The sequence below is a fragment of the Cherax quadricarinatus genome, chromosome 55 (assembly GCF_038502225.1).
Source record: "Cherax quadricarinatus isolate ZL_2023a chromosome 55, ASM3850222v1, whole genome shotgun sequence".
NCBI classification, from domain to species: Eukaryota; Metazoa; Arthropoda; class Malacostraca; order Decapoda; family Parastacidae; genus Cherax; species Cherax quadricarinatus.
Window position 1 is genome coordinate 24,864,855 of NC_091346.1, and position 23,886 is coordinate 24,888,740.

Here is a 23,886-nt window from a genome sequence, read left to right on the forward strand (position 1 = left end):
ACATGCACAATGTGAACACTGTTGTACCTGCAGTTACTGTAACACAGTGTGAACACTGTTGCCCCTGCAGTTACTGTAGCATGCACAGTGTGAACACTGTTGCCCCTGCAGTTACTGTAACATGCACAGTGCGAACACTGTTGTACCTGCAGTTACTGTAACATACACAGTGTGAACACTGCTGTACCTGCAGTTACTGTAACATACACAGTGTGAACACTGTTGTACCTGCAGTTACTGTAACATACACAGTGTGAACACTGCTGTACCTGCAGTTACTGTAACATACACAGTGTGAACACTGTTGTACCTGCAGTTACTGTAACATATACAGTGTGAACACTGCGGTACCTGCAGGTACTGTACCATACACATCTTGAACACTGCTGTACCTGCAGTTACTGTAACATACAGTGAACACTGCTGTACCTGCAGTTACTGTACCATACACAGCGTGAACACTGCTGTACCTGCAGTTATTGTACCATACACAGCGTGAACACTGCAGTACCTGCAGTTAATGTAACATAGTGTGAACACTGCTGTACCTGCAATTACTGTACTATATACAGCGTGAACACTGCTGTACCTGCAGTTACTGTAACATACAGTGTGAACACTGCTGTACCTGTAGTTACTGTACCATACACAGCGTGAACACTGCTGTACCTGCAGTTACTGTACCATACACAGCGTGAACACTGTTGTACCTGCAGTTACTGTAACATACACTGTGTGAACATTGATGTACCTGCAGTTACTGTACCATACACATCGTGAACACTGCTGTACCTGCAGTTACTGTAACATACACAGTATGAACACTGCTGTACCTGCAGTTATTGTACCATACACAGCGTGAACACTGCTGTACCTGCAGTTACTGTACCATACACAGTGTGAACACTGCTGTTACTGCAGTTACTGTACCATACACAGTGTGAACACTGCTGTACCTGCAGTTACTGTACCATACACAGTGTGAACACTGCTGCACCTGCAGTTACTGTACCATACACAGTGTGAACACTGCTGTACCTGCAGTTACTGTACCATACAGTGTGAACACTGCTGTACCTGCTGTTACTGTACCATATACAGCGTGGACACTGCTGTACCTGCAGTTACTGTACCATACACAGCGTGAACACTGCTGTACCTGCAGTTACTGTTACAGACACTACCTGCAGAGCCAAGCTATATTTACAATTATATTGATATGAAGCGCTAAACCCGTGTGGCTTACTCAGCATGAGGAGTGGTGGAACGATACTAAAATTCTCTTGCCGCGCATAAGAGAATGAAATTGATGACGTTTCGGTCCGACTTGGGCACGTTAATGATCCAAGTCGGACCGATACGTCGCGACAAGTTTAATTCTCAAATACTAAGATATAGGCCAATATTAGTACTATCAAAATTAACCGATACCCAATGATACCAGGTAATACCCAGTGGTACCAGCTGATACCCAGTGGTACCAGCTGATACCCTACCTTGGCTCACCCTTAGAAATAAAGACCTCGTTTATAGACTATTTTGCTTCCTCGTCAATCCGCTGACCTGGATCAAGAGCTCTTCATTAGCATTTAGACACTCCCAAAACTAGATGTTTCCCTAGCTGCGCGATCCAAGAAATGCATCCCCTATATTCCTTAATCCCAGTCTTCTACTTCAATGTTCCCAGAAAGGTATCCCTGTATCCCTTAATGCCAGCCTCCCTCAATCTCAATGATCCCAGAAATGTATCCCTTGTATCCTTTAATCCTACCCTTTTGTCTCAATAATCACATAAAGGTATCCCCTATATCCTTTAATTAATCTCAGCCCCCTTTTTACCTCAATAATCCGAGAAAGGTATTCTCTGTATCTCAGAAGCCCAGCTCCCTCTTCCTCAATAATCCGGGAAAGTTGTCCCCAGGTACCGCATTTGTACTAGTTACAGAGGCATTTACACCGGATCCGGTGGAAGAAGTGGCAAGATGCAACAGTTGGATACATCGTCATGGGTGGCCACTGACTGTATTAGAGATACCAAAAAAAAACTGGGTGTATAGGATATCTAACACTCATCTGTTAGCATCCGGCTCACTTGTGGGCGTGTCTTCAACTGCTGCACCTAACCACGTCTTCCACTGGATCCAGTATAAAAGCAGCCCCAGTCATCATGCTTCTACGTGAGACTGAAATAGGCTGTTGTGTGGGCGAAACGTCTCTCCAAATAAGATATACAGATGATGTACATGTGTCTTATTCATCAAATTGTCGGTGTTGTACACCTATGATCTCATGATCTCAGTCTCCTCTACCTCAATGATGGGACAATGGTATTCCAGTAACCCATGATCTCAGTCTCCCCTACCTCAATGCCAAGTTGACCAGTAGATAAAGTTTTTAACATTGCCACACAGAAACCAGTAATCTCATATTTTAATTAGGATAGAAAATTGGCAAATGTGAACCTACACAGCGTAAAACTATAACAAATCTTCCTTTAGGTTAGATGATGCATCCGTCTTTTAAGTTTCAAGCCGTTCAGAAGAGGCATTGTCAAATTATCGCACGGAAACCTTGGGGAAGGAACCAATATAAATAATGCGACAAGCACTACAGGGGATACCTAAGTGGTAGAGAGAAACATCCTTGCCAGGCAAACACACAAGTCTCATTTAACCACGTTTAAAATAACACCTGCATTGGAGTCCTTATATTACAAAGACATATGCTAAACACTTATGATTTACGGAGCTCTACAATTTGAGAGAAAGACGTTGATCTGTGGTAGCACTAAGCGGGATTACCAGAGGCGGGAGTAAAGTAAACGTGGAGCCAGGATACCATAGAGTGTATCAAGGTCCTCTCCAACATACCTCTCCCCACAACACACCTGCCGCCATATCAAAGTCCTCTCCAACACACCTCTCCCCACAACACACCTGCCGCCAAATCTCTAACACACCTATTTTTGGCTCTTCAGCCCTTCAGGGGGGTTCCTTGATGCTGGTGAAGGAATCATGATCCAAGGAATTGAACATGACTTCGCTTTTCTTGGGTCGAACCTGATCGGTTCGACTCCCAGGTACTACATGTCCTCTGCTGGTTTTGCCTTCTCCATTTATATATGCATTAATAATAATAATAAAATAATAATAATTATAAGAAGAAAAAGAACAACAATAATAATTAGAATAAGAAAATAATAATAACTTAAATGTTCTATCTTCCACTGTCTCAGGTGTTTCTACACGTTCTTGCATGCATGTGTGTGTACTTACAAATTTATAACTGGCGACTGACAGAGTAGATTATTATATCATCATATTCCTGGAGTATCGTTGGTTATTTTGTTAATGTCGCTTATACACTGACACATACACCTCTCGCTGTATATATATCCTGTGAGGAAGACTTCAACCTATAGAGGGGAGGCCATCAGGTTTGATACGAGGCCTGGGAGAGCCCTTCGCTAGTATATAGACACCTTCCCTTCCCTCCATAAAGGGTGAATGAGAACAGTTTTCAATGTCCTAAATTTACTGTATATTATTTTGGCAATTACCAATGTGAGTGACTCACACAGGTTTAGTGTTTCAGCTTCATACATAATAATAATAATGATAATAATAATAATACAATTCTCAACTTGGGTTAGGTTTGTCAGGTCTTAGTTATATGAGGACCCTCACCAGGAGCTTTTGGTCATCTGACCGAAGCCTTCCGCTGGCTTACCACTCCAGGTTATAATTAATTCTTAACTGTTAAGGTACAGTTAGGTCTATGATTCCCTTCCAGTTATTTACAACTATGTGAAGAAATGTGTGAATGTCCATATTAACTTCTGGAAGCTATCACCAGCAGCCTGAGTGACCAGAGAGACAGCTGAACGGTGGATCGAGCCTCGATCATTCCCCACGCTGAGTGCAACACTAACCTAGAACAACAACACAATACCATCTACGTCTCTAGTTTACTGCCATCCAGAAAGTTTCTTTGTATACTTATCCACATCAGTGTATACTGTAGTCATCATATCTTGTGTGTACTGTAGTCATCATATCTTGTGTGTACTGTAGTCATCATATCTTGTGTATACTGTAGTCATCATATCTTGTGTATACTGTAGTCATCATATCTTGTGTATACTGTAGTCATCATATCTTGTGTATACTGTAGTCATCATATCTTGTGTATACTGTAGTCATCATATCTTGTGTATACTGTAGTCATCATAGTTTCTACGCCATTCTTTACTCCTTTTTTTATTCACATTCTGAGGTCCATCTTATAAGTGGTCTTCTCTTATTTTAACTATATATATACTGAGAGAGAGAGAGAGAGAGAGAGAGAGAGAGAGAGAGAGAGAGAGAGAGAGAGAGAGAGAGAGAGAGAGAGAGAGAGAGAGAGAGAGAGAGAGAGAGAGAGAGAGAGAGAGAGAGAGAGAGAGAGAGAGAGAGAGAGACTGACTGACTCATCTATCAGTGGAAGCAAGGGTAGAGTCTTGGGTACTGGTCCAGCCTCATAACTAACCGTTGTTTGATTCAAACACTCCTAACTACTTTAATCCTATCATACATATTCTTAAAGCTTCGTAGGGAGTCGACCTCTACAATATCTTAATTCAGATCAATCTACTTGCTGACCATCCTGAAGCTTAAAAAAAATATTTTCTGATATCCTTATAGTTTGTTTTAAACTTTCAGCTGTGCCCTCGTGCACAAGTTTCCCGCCTCACAAACGGACTTTCCCCTGTCCACTATATCAGATCCTTCTGAGTATTTTATATCCCTTTATCATATCTCCCCTTAATCTTTTATTCTCTATTATTGCCAGGATGTTCATTCCTCTTAGTTTCTCCTCCTTGCGGTTCGTTCTTCTAGGCTCTGGAACTAGCCTCTTCCAACCCTGCTCACTTTGTCGTTTCTTGACATCCTTAATCAAGGGTGGGTTCTATGCTGGTGCTGCATACTCCGTAATGAGCTTGGTATAGATGTACAAGGTCATTACTTTTTGTGTTGAAGTTCCTGAAATCTGATATTAGATACATCAAACGATAATTTGGTACACAGGTTTAGTTGATGTGCACCTCAAGCGACATGTTTAAGAGTATGCTCACCTCCAGGTCTTTCTCCTTAAGAGAGTTTTGAAGCCTCTGTTCTCCGAGTTTACACTGTTTCTGGTCTTATTTCTCCTTTCTCAATTTGTATAACGCCTTTGGTACTAGTGCCCCGCCCATGGCAGCAGTGCCCCACATCTGGCAGCAGTGCTCCGCCCCTGGCAGCAGTGCTCCGCCCCTGGTAGCAGTGCCCCGCCCATGGCAGCAGTGCCCCGCCCCTGGCACCAGTACCCAACCCCTGGCACTAGTACCCCACCGTGGCAGCAGTGCCCCGCCCCAAGCCAGGGTACAAGTGGATGAGAGAGCGGCGTGAAGACCCCGCTGGGTGTATCTCTGGGGTTAAAGCGACACTAGCGATGTACACATCCCTCGTACCATCTTCCTCCTTCTTCACCCCCTTCCTCCTCCTCCTCCTTTCTCTTACTCCTTCATCCTCCTCCTCCTTCTGAACCTACTTTCCTTTGAGGTTAAAGCGACACTAGCAGTGTGGAGATTTCTCCTCCTCTTGTACCTCCGCCTGTCTCCTTTCTTCCCAACTCCACCTCTTTCTCTTCCTCCTTCATCTCTTTTCTCTTTTCCGCCTCCACCTCTACTCCACTTCGCTGTCTCCAGCCATCACCGTCACCACCACCACCAACAACAATACCATCACCACACATACCATTTCCATCACCGCAATTAACACCTCCATCACCACAATTCCCAGCATTCCAACTACTCAATCACCACAACTACCACCATAACCTCAACTACCACCATAACCACAGGTACCTCCATCACAACCGTTGCCACCATCTCAACTACTGCTAACCCAACAATCACAACAGTTCCCACAGCCATCACAAATAACATCACAGCTACCACCACCAACGACAACTGGCACCAGTAATACAACTATCACCACTACCACAACCACCACAACACCTATTACCACCAACAATGTGTATGTGTGTGTGTGCGATTATCTTTTTATAGCTAAAAGAACAGAGCCATGATCATGGTGTACCGTCTTCAGGATTTTTTATCACACTTTTTTTAGCTTTCCAAGGTAGCAGCAGGAAGCTTTTCCTCTTTAAATTTATTTCAATGGTCTAAATTATATTTCCGAATAAAAAAACTGCATCCCATGGGCTCCATTTTTTCTCAATTTACAACAGTGGCCTCTTATCCCTGTTGCAGGCAGTAAGAAACCTTGTTGCTGTTGCAGGCAGTAAGAAACCTTGTTGCTGTTGCAGGCAGTAAGAAACCTTGTTGCTGTTGCAGGCAGTAAGAAACCTTGTTGCTGTTACAGGCAGTAAGAAACCTTGTTGCTGTTGCAGGCAGTAAGAAACCTTGCTGTTACAGGCAGTAAGAAACCTTGTTGCTGTTGCAAGCAGTAAGAAACCTTCTTGCTGTTACAGGCAGTAAGAAATCTTCTTGCTGTTACAGGCAGTAAGACACCTTGCTGTTACAGGCAGTAAAAAAACCTTCTTGCTGTTACAGGCAGTAAGAAACCTTCTTGCTGTTACAGGCAGTAAGAAACCTTCTTGCTGTTACAGGCAGTAAGAAACCTTCTTGTTGTTGCAGGCAGTAAGAAACCTTCTTGCTATTACAGGCAGTAAGAAACCTTCTTGCTGTTACAGGCAGTAAGAAACCTTCTTGCTGTTACAGGCAGTAAGAAACCTTCTTGCTGTTACAGGCAGTAAGAAACCTTCTTGCTGTTACAGGCAGTAAGAAACCTTCTTGCTGTTACAGGCAGTAAGAAACCTTCTTGCTGTTACAGGCAGTAAGAAACCTTCTTGCTGTTACAGGCAGTAAAAAACCTTCTTGCTGTTACAGGCAGTAAGAAACCTTCTTGCTGTTACAGGCAGTAAGAAACCTTCTTGCTGTTACAGGCAGTAAGAAACCTTCTTGCTGTTACAGGCAGTAAGAAACCTTCTTGCTGTTACAGGCAGTAAGAAACCTTCTTGCTGTTACAGGCAGTAAGAAACCTTCTTGCTGTTACAGGCAGTAAGAAACCTTCTTGCTGTTACAGGCAGTAAGAAACCTTGCTGTTACAGGCAGTAAGAAAACAGGCAGTAAGAAACCTTCTTGGCAGTGAAACCTTCTTGCTGTTACAGGCAGTAAGAAACCTTCTTGCTGTTACAGGCAGTAAGAAACCTTCTTGCTGTTACAGGCAGTAAGAAACCTTCTTGCTGTTACAGGCAGTAAGAAACCTTGCTGTTACAGGCAGTAAAAAAACCTTCTTGCTGTTACAGGCAGTAAGAAACCTTCTTGCTGTTACAGGCAGTAAGAAACCTTCTTGCTGTTACAGGCAGTAAGAAACCTTGCTGTTACAGGCAGTAAAAAAAAACTTCTTGCTGTTACGGGCAGTAAGAAACCTTCTTGCTGTTACAGGCAGTAAGAAACCTTCTTGCTGTTACAGGCAGTAAGAAACCTTCTTGCTGTTACAGGCAGTAAGAAACCTTCTTGCTGTTACAGGCAGTAAGAAACCTTCTTGCTGTTACAGGCAGTAAGAAACCTTCTTGCTGTTACAGGCAGTAAGAAACCTTCTTGCTGTTACAGGCAGTAAGAAACCTTCTTGCTGTTACAGGCAGTAAGAAACCTTCTTGCTGTTACAGGCAGTAAGAAACCTTCTTGCTGTTACAGGCAGTAAGAAACCTTCTTGCTGTTACAGGCAGTAAGAAACCTTCTTGCTGTTACAGGCAGTAAGAAACCTTCTTGCTGTTACAGGCAGTAAGAAACCTTCTTGCTGTTACAGGCAGTAAGAAACCTTCTTGCTGTTACAGGCAGTAAGAAACCTTCTTGCTGTTACAGGCAGTAAGAAAACTTGCTGCTGTTACAGGCAGTAAGAAACCTTGTTGCTGTTGCAGGCAGTAAGAAACCTTGTTGCTGTTACAGGCAATAAGAAACCTTCTTGCTGTTACAGGCAGTAAGAAACCTTCTTGCTGTTACAGGCAGTAAGAAACCTTCTTGCTGTTACAGGCAGTAAAAAACCTTCTTGCTGTTACAGGCAGTAAGAAACCTTGCTGTTACAGGCAGTAAAAAACCTTCTTGCTGTTACAGGCAGTAAGAAACCTTCTTGCTGTTACAGGCAGTAAGAAACCTTGCTGTTACAGGCAGTAAAAAACCTTGTTGCTGTTACAGGCAGTAAGAAACCTTGTTGCTGTTACAGGCAGTAAGAAACCTTGTTGCTGTTGCAGGCAGTAAGAAACCTTCTTGCTGTTACAGGCAGTAAGAAACCTTCTTGCTGTTGCAGGCAGTAAGAAACCTTGCTGCTGTTACAGACAGTAAGAAACCTTCTTGCTGTTACAGGCAGTAAGAAACTTTCTTGCTGTTACAAGCAGTAAGAAACCTTCTTGCTGTTACAGGCAGTAAGAAACCTTCTTGCTGTTACAGGCAGTAAGAAACCTTGTTGCTGTTGCAGGCAGTAAGGAACCTTGTTGTTGCAGGCAGTAAGAAACCTTGTTCCTGTTACAGGCAGTAAGAAACCTTCTTGCTGTTACAGGCAGTAAGAAAACTTGCTGCTGTTACAGGCAGTAAGAATCCTTGTTGCTGTTGCAGGCAGTAAGAAACCTTGTTGCTGTTACAGGCAGTAAGAAACCTTCTTGCTGTTACAGGCAGTAAGAAACCTTGCTGTTACAGGCAGTAAGAAACCTTCTTGCTGTTACAGGCAGTAAGAAACCTTCTTGCTGTTACAGGCAGTAAGAAACCTTGCTGTTACAGGCAGTAAAAAAAACCTTCTTGCTGTTACAGGCAGTAAGAAACCTTGCTGTTACAGGCAGTAAGAAACCTTCTTGCTGTTACAGGCAGTAAGAAACCTTCTTGCTGTTACAGGCAGTAAGAAACCTTCTTGCTGTTACAGGCAGTAAGAAACCTTCTTGCTGTTACAGGCAATAAGAAACCTTCTTGCTGTTACAGGCAGTAAGAAACCTTCTTGCTGTTACAGGCAGTAAGAAACTTTCTTGCTGTTACAGGCAGTAAGAAACCTTCTTGCTGTTACAGGCAGTAAGAAACCTTCTTGCTGTTACAGGCAGTAAGAAACCTTCTTGCTGTTACAGGCAGTAAGAAACCTTCTTGCTGTTACAGGCAGTAAGAAAAGAAACCTTCTTGCTGTTACAGGCAGTACAGGCAGTAAGAAACCTTCTTGCTGTTACAGGCAGTAAGAAACCTTCTTGGTATTACAGGCAGTAAGAAACCTTCTTGCTGTTACAGGCAGTAAGAAACCTTCTTGCTGTTACAGGCAGTAAGAAACCTTGCTGTTACAGGCAGTAAGAAACCTTCTTGCTGTTACAGGCAGTAAGAAACCTTCTTGCTGTTACAGGCAGTAAGAAACCTTCTTGCTGCTACAGGCAGTAAGAAACCTTCTTGCTGTTACAGGCAGTAAGAAACCTTCTTGCTGTTACAGGCAGTAAGAAACCTTCTTGCTGTTACAGGCAGTAAGAAACCTTGCTGTTACAGGCAGTAAGAAACCTTGCTGTTACAGGCAGTAAAAAAAACCTTCTTGCTGTTACAGGCAGTAAGAAACCTTCTTGCTGTTACAGGCAGTAAGAAACCTTCTTGCTGTTACAGGCAGTAAGAAACCTTCTTGCTGTTACAGGCAGTAAGAAACCTTCTTGCTGTTACAGGCAGTAAGAAACCTTCTTGCTGTTACAGGCAGTAAGAAACTTTCTTGCTGTTACAGGCAGTAAGAAACCTTCTTGCTGTTACAGGCAGTAAGAAACCTTCTTGCTGTTACAGGCAGTAAGAAACCTTCTTGCTGTTACAGGCAGTAAGAAACCTTCTTGCTGTTACAAGCAGTAAGAAACCTTCTTGCTGTTACAGGCAGTAAGAAACCTTCTTGCTGTTACAGGCAGTAAGAAACCTTCTTGCTGTTACAGGCAGTAAGAAACCTTCTTGCTGTTACAGGCAGTAAGAAACCTTCTTGCTGTTACAGGCAGTAAGAAACCTTCTTGCTGTTACTGGCAGTAAGAAACCTTCTTGCTGTTACAGGCAGTAAGAAACCTTCTTGCTGTTACAGGCAGTAAGAAATCTTGCCCTTGTTACAGGCTGAAGTAAGTCTTCTCCACCTATTCTTACACATTCTTTTACACTTTACATTATATTCACACCAAACACCGGGGCAATTAATAAAATTAAGATGGGAGTGGCTGTCGCTCAATAAAATAAAGAAGAGTAATTTGTGATTACCATAACAGCTCAGATAATAAAATTTTGCTAACACAGTAGATACATAAAATAATAAAATACAGTAGTTATATGAAAAAAGGATGGGGATAAAATATTCCTCAAACTAGATATTAACCTAACTTGTATGTGTTTTTTCCTTCTGATATCTATTCTTTATTATCTGTCACTCCAGACTGCTTTATCTTCCTTACTCCTTCCTGTTAGTGGCTCTCTTGCTCCTTCCTGTTAGTGGCTGGTTAATGGCTCTCTACTTCACGTTAGTGGCTGGTTAATGGCTCTCTATTTCATGTTAGTGGCTGGTTAATGACTCTCTACTTGCTGTTAGTGGCTGGTTATGGTTCTGCTCCTTCCTGTTAATGGCTCTCTTACTCCTTCCTGTTAGGCTCTCCTACTCCTTCCTGCTAGTGGCTCTCCTACTCCTTCCTATTAATGGCTCTCCTACTCTTTCCTGTTAATGGTTCTTCTACTCCTTCCTGTTAGTGGCTCTCCTATGCCTTCCTGTTAATGGCTCTCCTACTCCTTCCTGCTATTGGCTCTCCTACTCCTTCCTGTTAGTGGCTCTAATATTCCTTCCTGTTAATGGCTCACCTTCCTGTTAGTGGCTTTCCTACTCCTTCCTGCTAACGGTTCTTCTACTCCTTCCTCTTAATGGCTCTCCTACTCCTGGCTCTAGTATTGACTCCTCTGCTAATGGCTAATCCTACTCCTTCCTGTTAGTGGCTCTCCCACTATTCCTGTTAGTAGCTCTCCTGCTCCTTCCTCTTAATGGCTCTCCCACTCCTTCCTGTTAGTGGCTCTCCTACTCCTTCCTGTTAATGATTCTTCTACTCCTTCCTGTTAATGGCTCTCCTACTCCTTACTGTTAATGGCTCTCCTACTCCAACAGATGTTCTCTTTGTTTCACCGTTGCTAACTGTAGCATCGTATTTACATTAACTACAAGAACGCACTTTCTCTACAAGCTTTCGGTCTTTGGATATGATATCAAAGAAACTCTGAACATGATACACTCTTCTAATGAGTTTTAATAATCAAAACTCAAAACTGATTTACCTGTGTCCGAATTCAAACATTATCTCTCATCATTCCAAAAGTAATTCATTAGCGAGAAAATCCGTTCTATAAAGAATTAGAGCTTGGCAAAGTAAGACAATAACCGACAGGCAACTCCATTTCACTGTAGGTGACTTGTTTCTTCATAATATGTGCGAAGATTTCTTTGCCAAGATCTGCGATCTATCAATTAGCATTATTCCACTCAGCTGTTTAACTTTTGGTTGCATGCGCTTTGACATGACTGGGGTCTTACAAGAAGCTGTCTTCATGTATACTTTGGTTAGGTAAGATGGTCGTCTTTTCTTCAGTACATTGTGATACGTCGTATTTTATTCTATCGCTTGGAAAAACCTGAGACATTTGGTGTCCCAAACCGAACTTAATTAACATTTCTCCTCTCATACATTTGAAAGCTGTTTTACAGCTTGTCTGTGTAGCATGAGTGTCTTACAGTTGCATTTACCTAATTTACCAATCTTACAGTTGCATTTAAATAATTTACCCAATCTTACAGTTGCATTTACCTAATTTACCCAATCTTACAGTTGCATTTACCTAATCTGTTGCAGAGGTCTGAGCAAAGCTCAGACCTCTGCAACACAATTGTCCTCAAAGATTTGTTAAGTTATACCATGAATTAAAGAAAGATCCTAGATTCCACCTTACGAAACAGACAAAGCAAATGCAATAGTAATTATGGACAAGGTAGATTATAGTGGAAAAATGAACATGTTATTAGAAGACGGGGGAACTTACGTGCCGTGCCCCGCAAGCCTTACGTCGTGTCCACATGGAGAAAAAGTAACGCTTGTAGAGTTCAAATGTATGAGTCACGAAATTTATTACATTTTGTTAACCCCTAGCACTTTGTAACAAGGACATAAACTGCAGTTATAGGAAACTTTGAAGATTGAGACACTTGTGCAACATATGCTGCACAAGTGTCTCAATCTTCAACTTGTCGGCTTTCAAAACCATTTATCACATAGGAAACTTAGTTTAGAATATTACTCCGGTACAACAAGCTTTCTCAAGTCAGTCTCATGAAACTTCAAAAAAGACTCGTGTACTGGCAAAACATTCTCTAAAAGTAATTTTTCCTGTAACTGCAATTTGTCTTCATTCCATTTAAGCTGTCGGTATTCGTGTAACATTATTTATATAAATTCACACTTTGGATGACTGGGAACAGGAACTGTTCAACAAATCATGATACAGCTGTACACAGTATTTTACAAGTCTTCCTAAAGCTGTACATTCACCGCAACGCTGTTCCAACACACGCTTCCTCTACAACTTGTGTTTTCTTTACAAGTTTTCAGAGGCAAGCAGGAAAAATATAAAAGCATCGTAAAGTTCTATTATATCTCGTGATATCTGAGTGACCTGCCTCTTCCCATTTTCTGATGGATGGCTTTCTCTCCTTGTCTGGTAAATATCTTCGCCCCACTTCCTGGCATATCTTGCCCTCCCGGTTTCCAAGGAATTCACCTGACCTCCCTACACGCCAGAGAAATTAAGGCACATCGACCCTGGCTAACCCGCACCACCTGAACTGTGATTAACCTAAAATAATCCATCGGGTAGGCCAATTAACCCAAAATAATCCGCCGGCCGAGCCAATTAAAAGATCGGGTCGAGGAATTACGAGTACAGTCCATCACTTGTTAAAAATGGGTTATGTAACCCCCCTCCCCCCATGAAATTACCAGCCGTCCCCTGTCCATTCCATAAATATTCAACCTTCATGAGGGGCCGGGGGGGGTTGCCTTTATGGCGATGAAGGGCTTTTGATGAGAGGACTTGGAGCTGGTATCCTCCCCATCCTTGGATCAAAACTGATTGCCCACTCGCCTACTCAGCAGGCTTCTTCAGTAAGATATAGAGACAGCAATACTAGAAATAGAAGTGGAGACGTAATTTTGAGATGATCAGTCCCTCAGTTCTGATAGAAAACGGTTAGTCCTTCAACCTGGGTAGACGGTGGTTAGTCCCTCAGTATGATGGAAGGTGGTCAGTCCCTTTACCTCCACAGAAGGTAGTCAGTCACTCAGTATGACAGACGGTAATCAGTCCCTCAACCTTGATAGAAGGTGGTCAGTCTCTCAACCTTGACAGAAGGTAGTCAGTCCCTCAGTATGACAGAAGGTGGTCAGTCCCTCAACCTTGACAGAAGGTAGTCAGTCCCTCAGTATGACAGAAGGTGGTCAGTCCCTCAACCTTGACAGAAGGTAGCCATTCCCTCAGTATGACAGAAGGTGGTCAGTCCCTCAGTATGACAGAAGGTAGTCAGTCCCTCAGTATGACAGAAGGTGGTCAGTCCCTCAACCTTGACAGAAGGTAGTCAGTCCCTCAGTATGACAGAAGGTGGTCAGTCCCTCAACCTTGACAGAAGGTAGTCAGTCCCTCAGTATGACAGAAGGTGGTCAGTCCCTCAACCTTGACAGAAGGTAGTCAGTCCCTCAGTATGACAGAAGGTGGTCAGTCCCTCAACCTTGACAGAAGGTAGCCAGTCCCTCAGTATGACAGAAGGTGGTCAGTCCCTCAGTATGACAGAAGGTAGTCAGTCCCTCAGTATGACAGAAGGTAGTCAGTCCCTCAGTATGACAGAAGGTGGTCAGTCCCTCAACCTTGACAGAAGGTAGCCAGTCCCTCAGTATGATAGAAGGTGGTCAGTCCCTCAACCTTGATAGAAGGTAGTCAATCCCTCAGTATGACAGAAGGTGGTCAGTCCCTCAACCTTGACAGAAGGTAGTCAGTCCCTCAGTATGACAGAAGGTGGTCAGTCCCTCAACCTTGATAGAAGGTAGTCAGTCCCTCAGTATGATAGAAGGTAGTCAGTCCCTCAGTATGATAGAAGGTAGTCAGTCCCTCATTATTATTATAATCAAAAAGAAGCGCTAAGCCACAAGGACTATACAGCAGTCAGTCCCTCAGTATGATAGAAGGTAGTCAGTCCCTCACTATGATAGAAGGTAGCCAGTCCCCCAGTATGACTGAAGGTGGTCAGTCCTTCAACCTTTATAGAAGGTGGTTAGTTCCTTAACCTTGATAGGTAGTCAGTCCCTCAACTCTGATAGAAGGTAGTCAGACCCTCAACGTTGATAGAGGATGGTCAATTCGTCAGCCTGGATAACTGGTCAGTCCCTCAACCTTGACAGAAGATGGTCAATTCGTCTGATATGAGGCTAAGAGACGGAGTATCTTCAGGCTGAGAGACTCATCACCTCAAAATAACTTCACTGCAACTGTCTCCAATACAGTTGTCACCGCTGCATCAGGTTGAACAAAGCTGCTGTGCAGGCAAAACCTCTCCTTAATAGATACCCAAGTGCTGACACGTGTGCTTACCCATATACTTGTCGCTACTCTATACCATTAATGTTATGATCTATCACTGCAAGAGCGCTACATACTACTATTACTACCACTACTATTGCTACTACTATTACTACCACTACTACTACCGCTATTACTACTACCACTATTACTACTACTACTATTATTTCTTCCAATACTACTACTACTAATAATAATAAGAAGAAGAAGAATAAGAAGAAGAAGAAGAAAAAGGAAAGAAGTAGAATATAATAATAATAATAATAATAATAATAATAATAATAATAATAATAATAATAATAATAATGAGGAAGACCAATCTATCCACCGCAGATTAAGATTGATAATATTTAATAATCACAAGAAATCCAGAAGTTAAAAATTGTCACTGGTGAAGCCTGGGGTTCTGGAGGGGGTATATTGAGTCTGCTGGGTGCTGGGGTATATTGAGTCTGCTGGGTGCTGGGGTATATTGAGTCTGGTGGGTGCTGGGGTATATTGAGTCTGCTGGGTGCTGGGGTATATTGAGTCTGCTGGGTGCTGGGGTATATTGAGTCTGCTGGGTGCTGGGGTATATTGAGTCTGCTGGGTGCTGGGGTATATTGAGTCTGCTGGGTGCTGGGGTATATTGAGTCTGCTGGGTGCTGGGGTATATTGAGTCTGGTGGGTGCTGGGGTATATTGAGTCTGGTGGGTGCTGGGGTATATTGAGTCTGCTGGGTGCTGGGGTATATTGAGTCTGGTGGGTGCTGGGGTATATTGAGTCTGGTGGGTGCTGGGGTATATTGAGTCTGCTGGGTGCTGGGGTATATTGAGTCTGCTGGGTGCTGGGGTATATTGAGTCTGGTGGGTGCTGGGGTATATTGAGTCTGCTGGGTGCTGGGGTATATTGAGTCTGCTGGGTGCTGGGGTATATTGAGTCTGCTGGGTGCTGGGGTATATTGAGTCTGCTGGGTGCTGGGGTATATTGAGTCTGCTGGGTGCTGGGGTATATTGAGTCTGGTGGGTGCTGGGGTATATTGAGTGTTGCGGCCCCTGCCAAACTAGCGGTTAAATAGTTAACCTGCCGGCCGGCAGTACCACTGGGTGCGTCATCAAACCCAATGTGGGGGCTGCTGAGCCGGCCTTAGAGCAGTAAGAGCCTGAGTGCCTCACGGTACACACCTAAGCAGTAGGTACCGTGAGGCACTCACGGTACCTACCGGTGATGTCTGTGGACTCACCGTCTACGTTGATCAACTGTGGGCCGAAGTCGTCAGATGCTGTTTAGTGGGACATTACATGAAGAAAAGGTTGGAGTGTTACACTGAACTGGGCCAGGACCGTAGTGTGACACTGAGGGACGTACGATGGAGTGGAACACTGAGATATGCACAGGACCGTAGTGGAACACTGAGATGAAAAGGGTGTCGTGGGACACTGAAGATGGCCTGGTTGTAGTGTACACTGAACAGTGTCGTGTGACTGACTTCGTGTCGTGAGAGGCAGTTGATTGTAATTTATTATTATAAAAATGTTATTTATAATTTATTGTTTTAGCATAGAGATATATATATATAGTGACAGTAGTGTCAAGAGTTGTACCCTGTGTAGGGTTATTAATTATTATTTTAGTAAAATGCTGATTATAATTTATTATAGTAACATGTACATATTATTATTATATCATAGTTCAAATACCTCTAGACCAAAGATAGTTGATTTTTATATATTAAAGATTAATTTATTAATGTGTGTATTTATGTATCCCGAACTCTTTATTACAAAAGAAGTAAATCTAATCTCTCTCCTTTTAAAAATTACTTTTTTGTAATATATGGGGGCCTGTCCGGGAGATGAACCCGGGACCCCAGGCCCCCATGTTGCGGCCCCTGCCAAACTAGCGGTTAAATAGTTAACCTGCCGGCCGGCAGTACCACTGGGTGCGTCATCAAACCCAATGTGGGGGCTGCTGAGCCGGCCTTAGAGCAGTAAGAGCCTGAGTGCCTCACGGTACACACCTAAGCAGTAGGTACCTGACCACCGAAGGGTACACGTCTACTGGCTTTAGAAATATTATGTACCTGAGCGCCTCGCTGTACACACCTAAGCAGTAGGTACCTGACCACCGAAGGGTACACGTCTACTGGCTTTAGAAATATTATGTACCTGAGCGCCTCGCTGTACACACCTAAGCAGTAGGGACCAGACCCCCTCACACCTGCGTCCTCACAACACCCGCTCCTTGCCTGGATACACCTGTGTGTAGACATATATATATAAATACACACATCCCTCTGTGTCCTGGAACTCCGGGCTGCGTGTGTGTAATATGTGTTGAGCGAAACGTGCAGAACGGAAGCTTGCAATTGCATCGTCTGTAGTTCAAGATAACGAAACATGGATACATTCTTGAAGACATGTGTATCTTCGGCCTTCAGTCTGGTGTCGGGAATACCCGACAACGGGACAGGTGTGGATGGGAGTCAGAAGATGCATATAGTAACCAACGGCAACACGTCTCTACACACGTCGGCTGTACCCTCGTCACAAGCCTACATAACAAACACCAAGTATAAAGTCCAAACTTACAAATCGTCCAGTTTAGTCTTGGACGACAGGCCCAGCTCGGCTTCACTACAGATTCCGCCTTCATGTACTGGAACGACCGTCTCAGACGGTCAGCCATCTCCTGGACGCTGGGTTCGACGGCTCGGGTATGCTGAGAGATTCATGACTATGGCTCATGATTACGGCTGCATGACCACGGTGTATTCACTCTGGCTCGATTCCAGAGTTCCCCTCGATTTTGAACTCTTTAAACGTGCGTCTGTTTTGATGTTCAGAAAAATGCCCAACCTTCGATTGCATGTGGACTACCTTGAGGACGACCTGTGGTGGAGAGAGATGACGAGGGAGGTGGTGGACGTGGAGGAACTGACAACAGAGGACGTGGAATCTACTGTCCAGACGCTGCTCTGCCGGCGGTATCGTGTCCATGAGGGACCGCTCTGGTTCGCTCGCTTCGTTACCCTCGACCCTGACCAAGGTTGTGTTGTAGATACCAACCACAATTTAAAATACAAATATGTTTGCATTTTTGGCTTCCACCACAATGTTAGCGACGGAAGCACGAACATGAAGTTTTGTCAGGTGTTCCTGAAAGTGCTCAATGCCCTGGTTCAGGGAAAAGACGTTAGTTTGTGTCAAGAAGGAACATTTTCAGTGCCCCTTCAAGACGAGTTTGGTGATCAACTCACCTCAATTTGGTTTGTGATAGGGATGTTCTTAAAGCGTTTATTCACAGTGGTGCTCACGCTTGGGCTCCCACTGTGGAATTATACGACTTACTATAAAATGCCAAGAGAGAGAGCGTCCGCCACACACGTAGTGCAGAATGACCTGGATGAAACTACCACACACAAACTACTCCGTCGGTGTAAAATGGAAGGTGTGACGTTAAACTCTGCCTTCACGGCAGCGGCTAACCTTGCTCTTTACAAGATGATTCTAGCCAAGAACAGTAATATAGATGCAACTAACATGTACTCACAACAAGCTATTAATATGAGGAGATACTGGCCCAAACCACTACGTGAAAACTCCTTTGGCTGCCACATATCTTTGTTGGATTTAAAATTCCCTACTCGGCGTAGCGATCTGACAGCCTTTTGGGAGTACACCCGTGGAGTCCACACTATCGTCCATTACCACCTAACAGACTCTAAACGCCCTCTTAAGGTACAACCTATGAGTGAGCGTCTTATCCTCATCCTTCGTTTCAATTCTTTGTTGGCCGACCTGGGCTTGCCTTCTGCCAACGATAATCATTATACAGTGACCAACATGGGTAATTTGAGTAGCACCTTCCCAGGGACCGGGGAAGAGGTGGAGGTGGCAAAAGTATTACGTTCTGTCTCTTGTCAGTTCATGCCTACGCTCTGCCAACACACACTTCAGACCTTTAGAGGACGCCTCTGCTATTCTCTCGACTATTACACGCAAAAAATGACGAGGGAACTTGCTTCCCAGTATGTTGAGACTACCTTCGATATTCTTACCTCGTCCATCCACACCCCCAACTAACCCCCGTTCTCTCTATCACTATCAGAAATGTACACTTTCAGGCCAAGTGGCACGCCATTTGGCCAGGTGAAGAGCAAAGTGGCATGCCGCTTCGTTCTAATTGACACCTCCACGGCCTAGCAGCACAGCACCAGGCATCATGACAACACTCACCACTACACTACACTCACCATCACCACGGACGTAGCTAAAGCTCCTACCTCCTGTCATGCACGACAGATAATGTACAAATTCCATTCATGCATTTTGAACATAGACCAGTATTAAGGGAGTCGAAATATTTCAACCCTGACTCCTACATTAATTTAAGGTAATTCATAAATCCCCAGTTAAGATTATGTATTATTAGCGTAGAATAAATGTTAATCATTAGCAGCTGCTTTAGATATTCAACCTCTTGAAAAGCCAATAACTAAGATTGGCAGCCCAGTAGACGTGTACCCTTCGGTGGTCAGGTACCTACTGCTTAGGTGTGTACAGCGAGGCGCTCAGGTACATAATATTTCTAAAGCCAGTAGACGTGTACCCTTCGGTGGTCAGGTACCTACTGCTTAGGTGTGTACAGCGAGGCGCTCAGGTACATAATATTTCTAAAGCCAGTAGACGTGTATTACAAAAAAAGTAATTTTTAAATGAAAACGGTAAGATTTACTTCTTTTGTAATAAAGAGTTCGGGATACATAAATACACACATTAAAATCAATTAATCTTTAATATATAAAAATCAACTATCTTTGGTCTAGAGGTATTTGAACTATGATATAATAATAATATGTACATGTTACTATAATAAATTATAATCAGCATTTTACTAAAATATAATTAATAACCCTACACAGGGTACAACTCTTGACACTACTGTCACTATATATATATATCTCTATGCTAAAACAATAAATTATAAATAACATTTTTATAATAATAAATTACAATCAACTGCCTCTCACGACACGAAGTCAGTCACACGACACTGTTCAGTGTACACTACAACCAGGCCATCTTCAGTGTCCCACGACACCCTTTTCATCTCAGTGTTCCACTACGGTCCTGTGCATATCTCAGTGTTCCACTCCATCGTACGTCCCTCAGTGTCACACTACGGTCCTGGCCCAGTTCAGTGTAACACTCCAACCTTTTCTTCATGTAATGTCCCACTAAACAGCATCTGACGACTCCGGCCCACAGTTGATCAACGTAGACGGTGAGTCCACAGACATCACCGGTAGTCCAGTAAATCCTCTCCAAAGGCGGTTGACACACCGCTAGCCGAACACCATGCTGCAAGCTCACTGAATGCGGCCGTCAAGTAACTGAGGCCAACAGACTCAGTGAGCTGCGGTGAGCGGTTCTTCTAACGCCAGTAGATAGGTACGATTCGGTGGTCAGGTACCTACTGCATAGACGTGTACCCTGAGGAGTTCAGGTACTTAATGTTGAAGCCAGTAGACGTGTACCCTTCGGTGGTCAGGTACCTACTGCTTAGGTGTGTACAGCGAGGCGCTCAGGTACATAATATTTCTAAAGCCAGTAGACGTGTACCCTTCGGTGGTCAGGTACCTACTGCTTAGGTGTGTACAGCGAGGCGCTCAGGTACATAATATTTCTAAAGCCAGTAGACGTGTACCCTTCGGTGGTCAGGTACCTACTGCTTAGGTGTGTACAGCGAGGCGCTCAGGTACATAATATTTCTAAAGCCAGTAGACGTGTACCCTTCGGTGGTCAGGTACCTACTGCTTAGGTGTGTACAGCGAGGCGCTCAGGTACATAATATTTCTAAAGCCAGTAGACGTGTACCCTTCGGTGGTCAGGTACCTACTGCTTAGGTGTGTACAGCGAGGCGCTCAGGTACATAATATTTCTAAAGCCAGTAGACGTGTACCCTTCGGTGGTCAGGTACCTACTGCTTAGGTGTGTACCGTGAGGCACTCAGGCTCTTACTGCTCTAAGGCCGGCTCAGCAGCCCCCACATTGGGTTTGATGACGCACCCAGTGGTACTGCCGGCCGGCAGGTTAACTATTTAACCGCTAGTTTGGCAGGGGCCGCAACAATAGGTACCCTTCGGTGGTCAGGTACCTACTGCTTAGGTGTGTACCGTGAGGCACTCAGGCTCTTACTGCTCTAAGGCCGGCTCAGCAGCCCCCACATTGGGTTTGATGACGCACCCAGTGGTACTGCCGGCCGGCAGGTTAACTATTTAACCGCTAGTTTGGCAGGGGCCGCAACATTGAGTCTGCTGGGTGCTGGGGTATGGTGAGTCTGGTGGGTGCTGGGGTATGGTGAGTCTGGTGGGTGCTGGGGTATGGTGAGTCTGGTGGGTGCTGGGGTATATTGAGTCTGCTGGGTGCTGGGGTATATTGAGTCTGCTGGGTGCTGGGGTATATTGAGTCTGCTGGGTGCTGGGGTATGGTGAGTCTGGTGGGTGCTGGGGTATATTGAGTCTGCTGGGTGCTGGGGTATATTGAGTCTGGTGGGTGCTGGGGTATATTGAGTCTGGTGGGTGCTGGGGTATGGTGAGTCTGGTGGGTGCTGGGGTATATTGAGTCTGGTGGGTGCTGGGGTATGGTGAGTCTGGTGGGTGCTGGGGTATATTGAGTCTGGTGGGTGCTGGGGTATATTGAGTCTGGTGGGTGCTGGGGTATATTGAGTCTGGTGGGTGCTGGGGTATATTGAGTCTGCTGGGTGCTGGGGTATATTGAGTCTGGTGGGTGCTGGGGTATATTGAGTCTGGTGGGTGCTGGGGTATATTGAGTCTGGTGGGTGCTGGGGTATATTGAGTCTGCTGGGTGCTGGGGTATATTGAGTCTGCTGGGTGCTGGGGTATATTGAGTCTGCTGGGTGCTGGGGTATATTGAGTCTGGTGGGTGCTGGGGTATATTGAGTCTGGTGGGTGCTGGGGTATATTGAGTCTGGTGGGTGCTGGGGTATATTGAGTCTGGTGGGTGCTGGGGTATGGTGAGTCTGGTGGGTGCTGGGGTATGGTGAGTCAGGTGGGTGCTGGGGTATGGTGAGTCAGGTGGGTGCTGGGGTATGGTGAGTCAGGTGGGTGCTGGGGTATGGTGAGTCAGGTGGGTGCTGGGGTATGGTGAGTCAGGTGGGTGCTGGGGTATGGTGAGTCAGGTGGGTGCTGGGGTATGGTGTCTGGTGGGTGCTGGGGTATGGTGAGTCAGGTGGGTGCTGGGGTATGGTGAGTCAGGTGGGTGCTGGGGTATGGTGAGTCTGGTGGGTGTTGGGGTATGGTGAGTCATCTGGGTACTGGGGTATGGTAAGTCAGGTGGGTGCTGGGGTATAATCAGCCAGGTGGGTGCTGGGGTATGGTGAGTCAGGTGGGTGCTGGGGTATGGTGAGTCAGGTGGGTACTGGGGTATGGTGAGTCAGGTGGGTACTGGGGTATAATCAGCCAGGTGGATGCTGGGGTATGGCGAGTCAGGTGGGTGCTGGGGTATGGTGAGTCAGGTGGGTACTGGGGTATGGTAAGTCAGGTGGGTGCTGGGGTATAATCAGCCAGGTGGGTGCTGGGGTATGGTGAGTCAGGTGGGTGTTGGGGTATGGTGAGTCAGGTGGGTACTGGGGTATGGTAAGTCAGGTGGGTGCTGGGGTATAATCAGCCAGGTGGGTGCTGGGGTATGGTGAGTCAGGTGGGTGCTGGGGTATGGTGTCAGGTGGGTACTGGGGTATGGTAAGTCAGGTGGGTGCTGGGGTATGGTAAGTCTGGTGGGTGCTGGGGTATGGTGAGTCAGGTGGGTACTGGGGTATGGTAAGTCAGGTGGGTGCTGGGGTATGGTAAGTCTGGTGGGTACTGGGGTATGGTGATTCAGGTGGATGCTGGGTATGGTAAGTCTGGTGGGTGCTGGGGTATGGCAAGTCAGGTGGGTGCTGGGGTATGGTAAGTCTGGTGGGTACTAGGGTATGGTGATTCAGGTGGATGCTGGGTATGGTAAGTCTGGTGGGTGCTGGGGTATGGTAAGTCTGGTGGGTGCTGGGGTATGGTGAGTCAGGTGGGTACTGGGGTATGGTGTCAGGTGGGTACTGGGGTATGGTAAGTCAGGTGGGTGCTGGGGTATGGTAAGTCTGGTGGGTGCTGGGGTATGGTGAGTCAGGTGGGTACTGGGGTATGGTAAGTCAGGTGGGTGCTGGGGTATGGTAAGTCTGGTGGGTACTGGGGTATGGTGATTCAGGTGGATGCTGGGTATGGTAAGTCTGGTGGGTGCTGGGGTATGGTAAGTCTGGTGGGTACTGGGGTATGGTGATTCAGGTGGATGCTGGGTATGGTAAGTCTGGTGGGTGCTGGGGTATGGTAAGTCAGGTGGGTGCTGGGGTATGGTGGTCAGGTGGGTACCTGGGTATGGTAAGTCAGGTGGGTGCTGGGGTATGGTAAGTCAGGTGGGTGCTGGGGTATGGTGAGTCTGGTGGGTGCTGGGGTATGGTGAGTCAGGTGGGTGCTGGGGTATGGTGAGTCAGGTGGGTGCTGGGGTATGGTGAGTCGGGTGGGTGCTGGGGTATGGCGAGTCAGGTGGGTGCTGGGTATGGTAAGTCTGGTGGGTGCTGGGGTACGGTGAGTCAGGTGGGTGCTGGGGTATGGTGAGTCAGGTGGGTGCTGGGGTATGGTGAGTTAGGTGGGTGCTGGAGTATGGTGAGTCAAATGGGTGCTGGGGTATCGTGAGTCAGGTGGGTGCTGGGGTGTGGTGAGTCAGGTAAGTGCTGGGGTATAGTGAGTTAGGTGGGTGCTGGAGTATGGTGAGTCAGATGGGTGCTGGGGTATGGTGAGTTAGGTGGGTGCTGGGGTATGGTCAGCCAGGTGGGTGCTAGGGTGTGGTGAGTCAGGTGGGTGCTGGGGTATGGTCAGCCATTTGGGTGCTGGGGTATGGTGAGTAGGTGGGTTGTAGACGAATGGTTCAGAGAACTGACACGTTGATAAATTAGACACATGTGCAACTCTTGGGTATCTTGACTGAGGAAACGTTTCGCCACACAGTGGCTTCATCGGTCCATACAAAGGAGAAACGTGAAGAACAGGAGGAGAATGAGGTAATCAGTCCCTCAAACCTTGAGTCGATGTGGTCAGTTCATCAATCTTAAATAGAATACAGCATATGTGCGGAGAAGTCGCTTATATACCGTAGGCAAGAGAGGTGCAGCAGACGTAG

The 23,886-nt window shown here is 45.4% G+C and overlaps 2 protein-coding genes across 6 annotated transcripts in view; one reads left to right on the plus strand and one right to left on the minus strand.

Moving 5' to 3' along the window:
• Positions 1–23,886, minus strand: part of LOC128698978 (uncharacterized) — a 254,009-nt gene that overhangs the window by 197,807 nt on the left and 32,316 nt on the right. The window lies entirely within an intron of this gene.
• LOC138854344 (uncharacterized) lies at positions 16,866–19,113 on the plus strand. The gene has a single exon (XM_070096941.1). It carries the CDS (start codon positions 17,056–17,058, stop codon positions 18,739–18,741), a length of 1,686 nt encoding a protein of 561 aa, XP_069953042.1. The 5' UTR covers positions 16,866–17,055; the 3' UTR covers positions 18,742–19,113.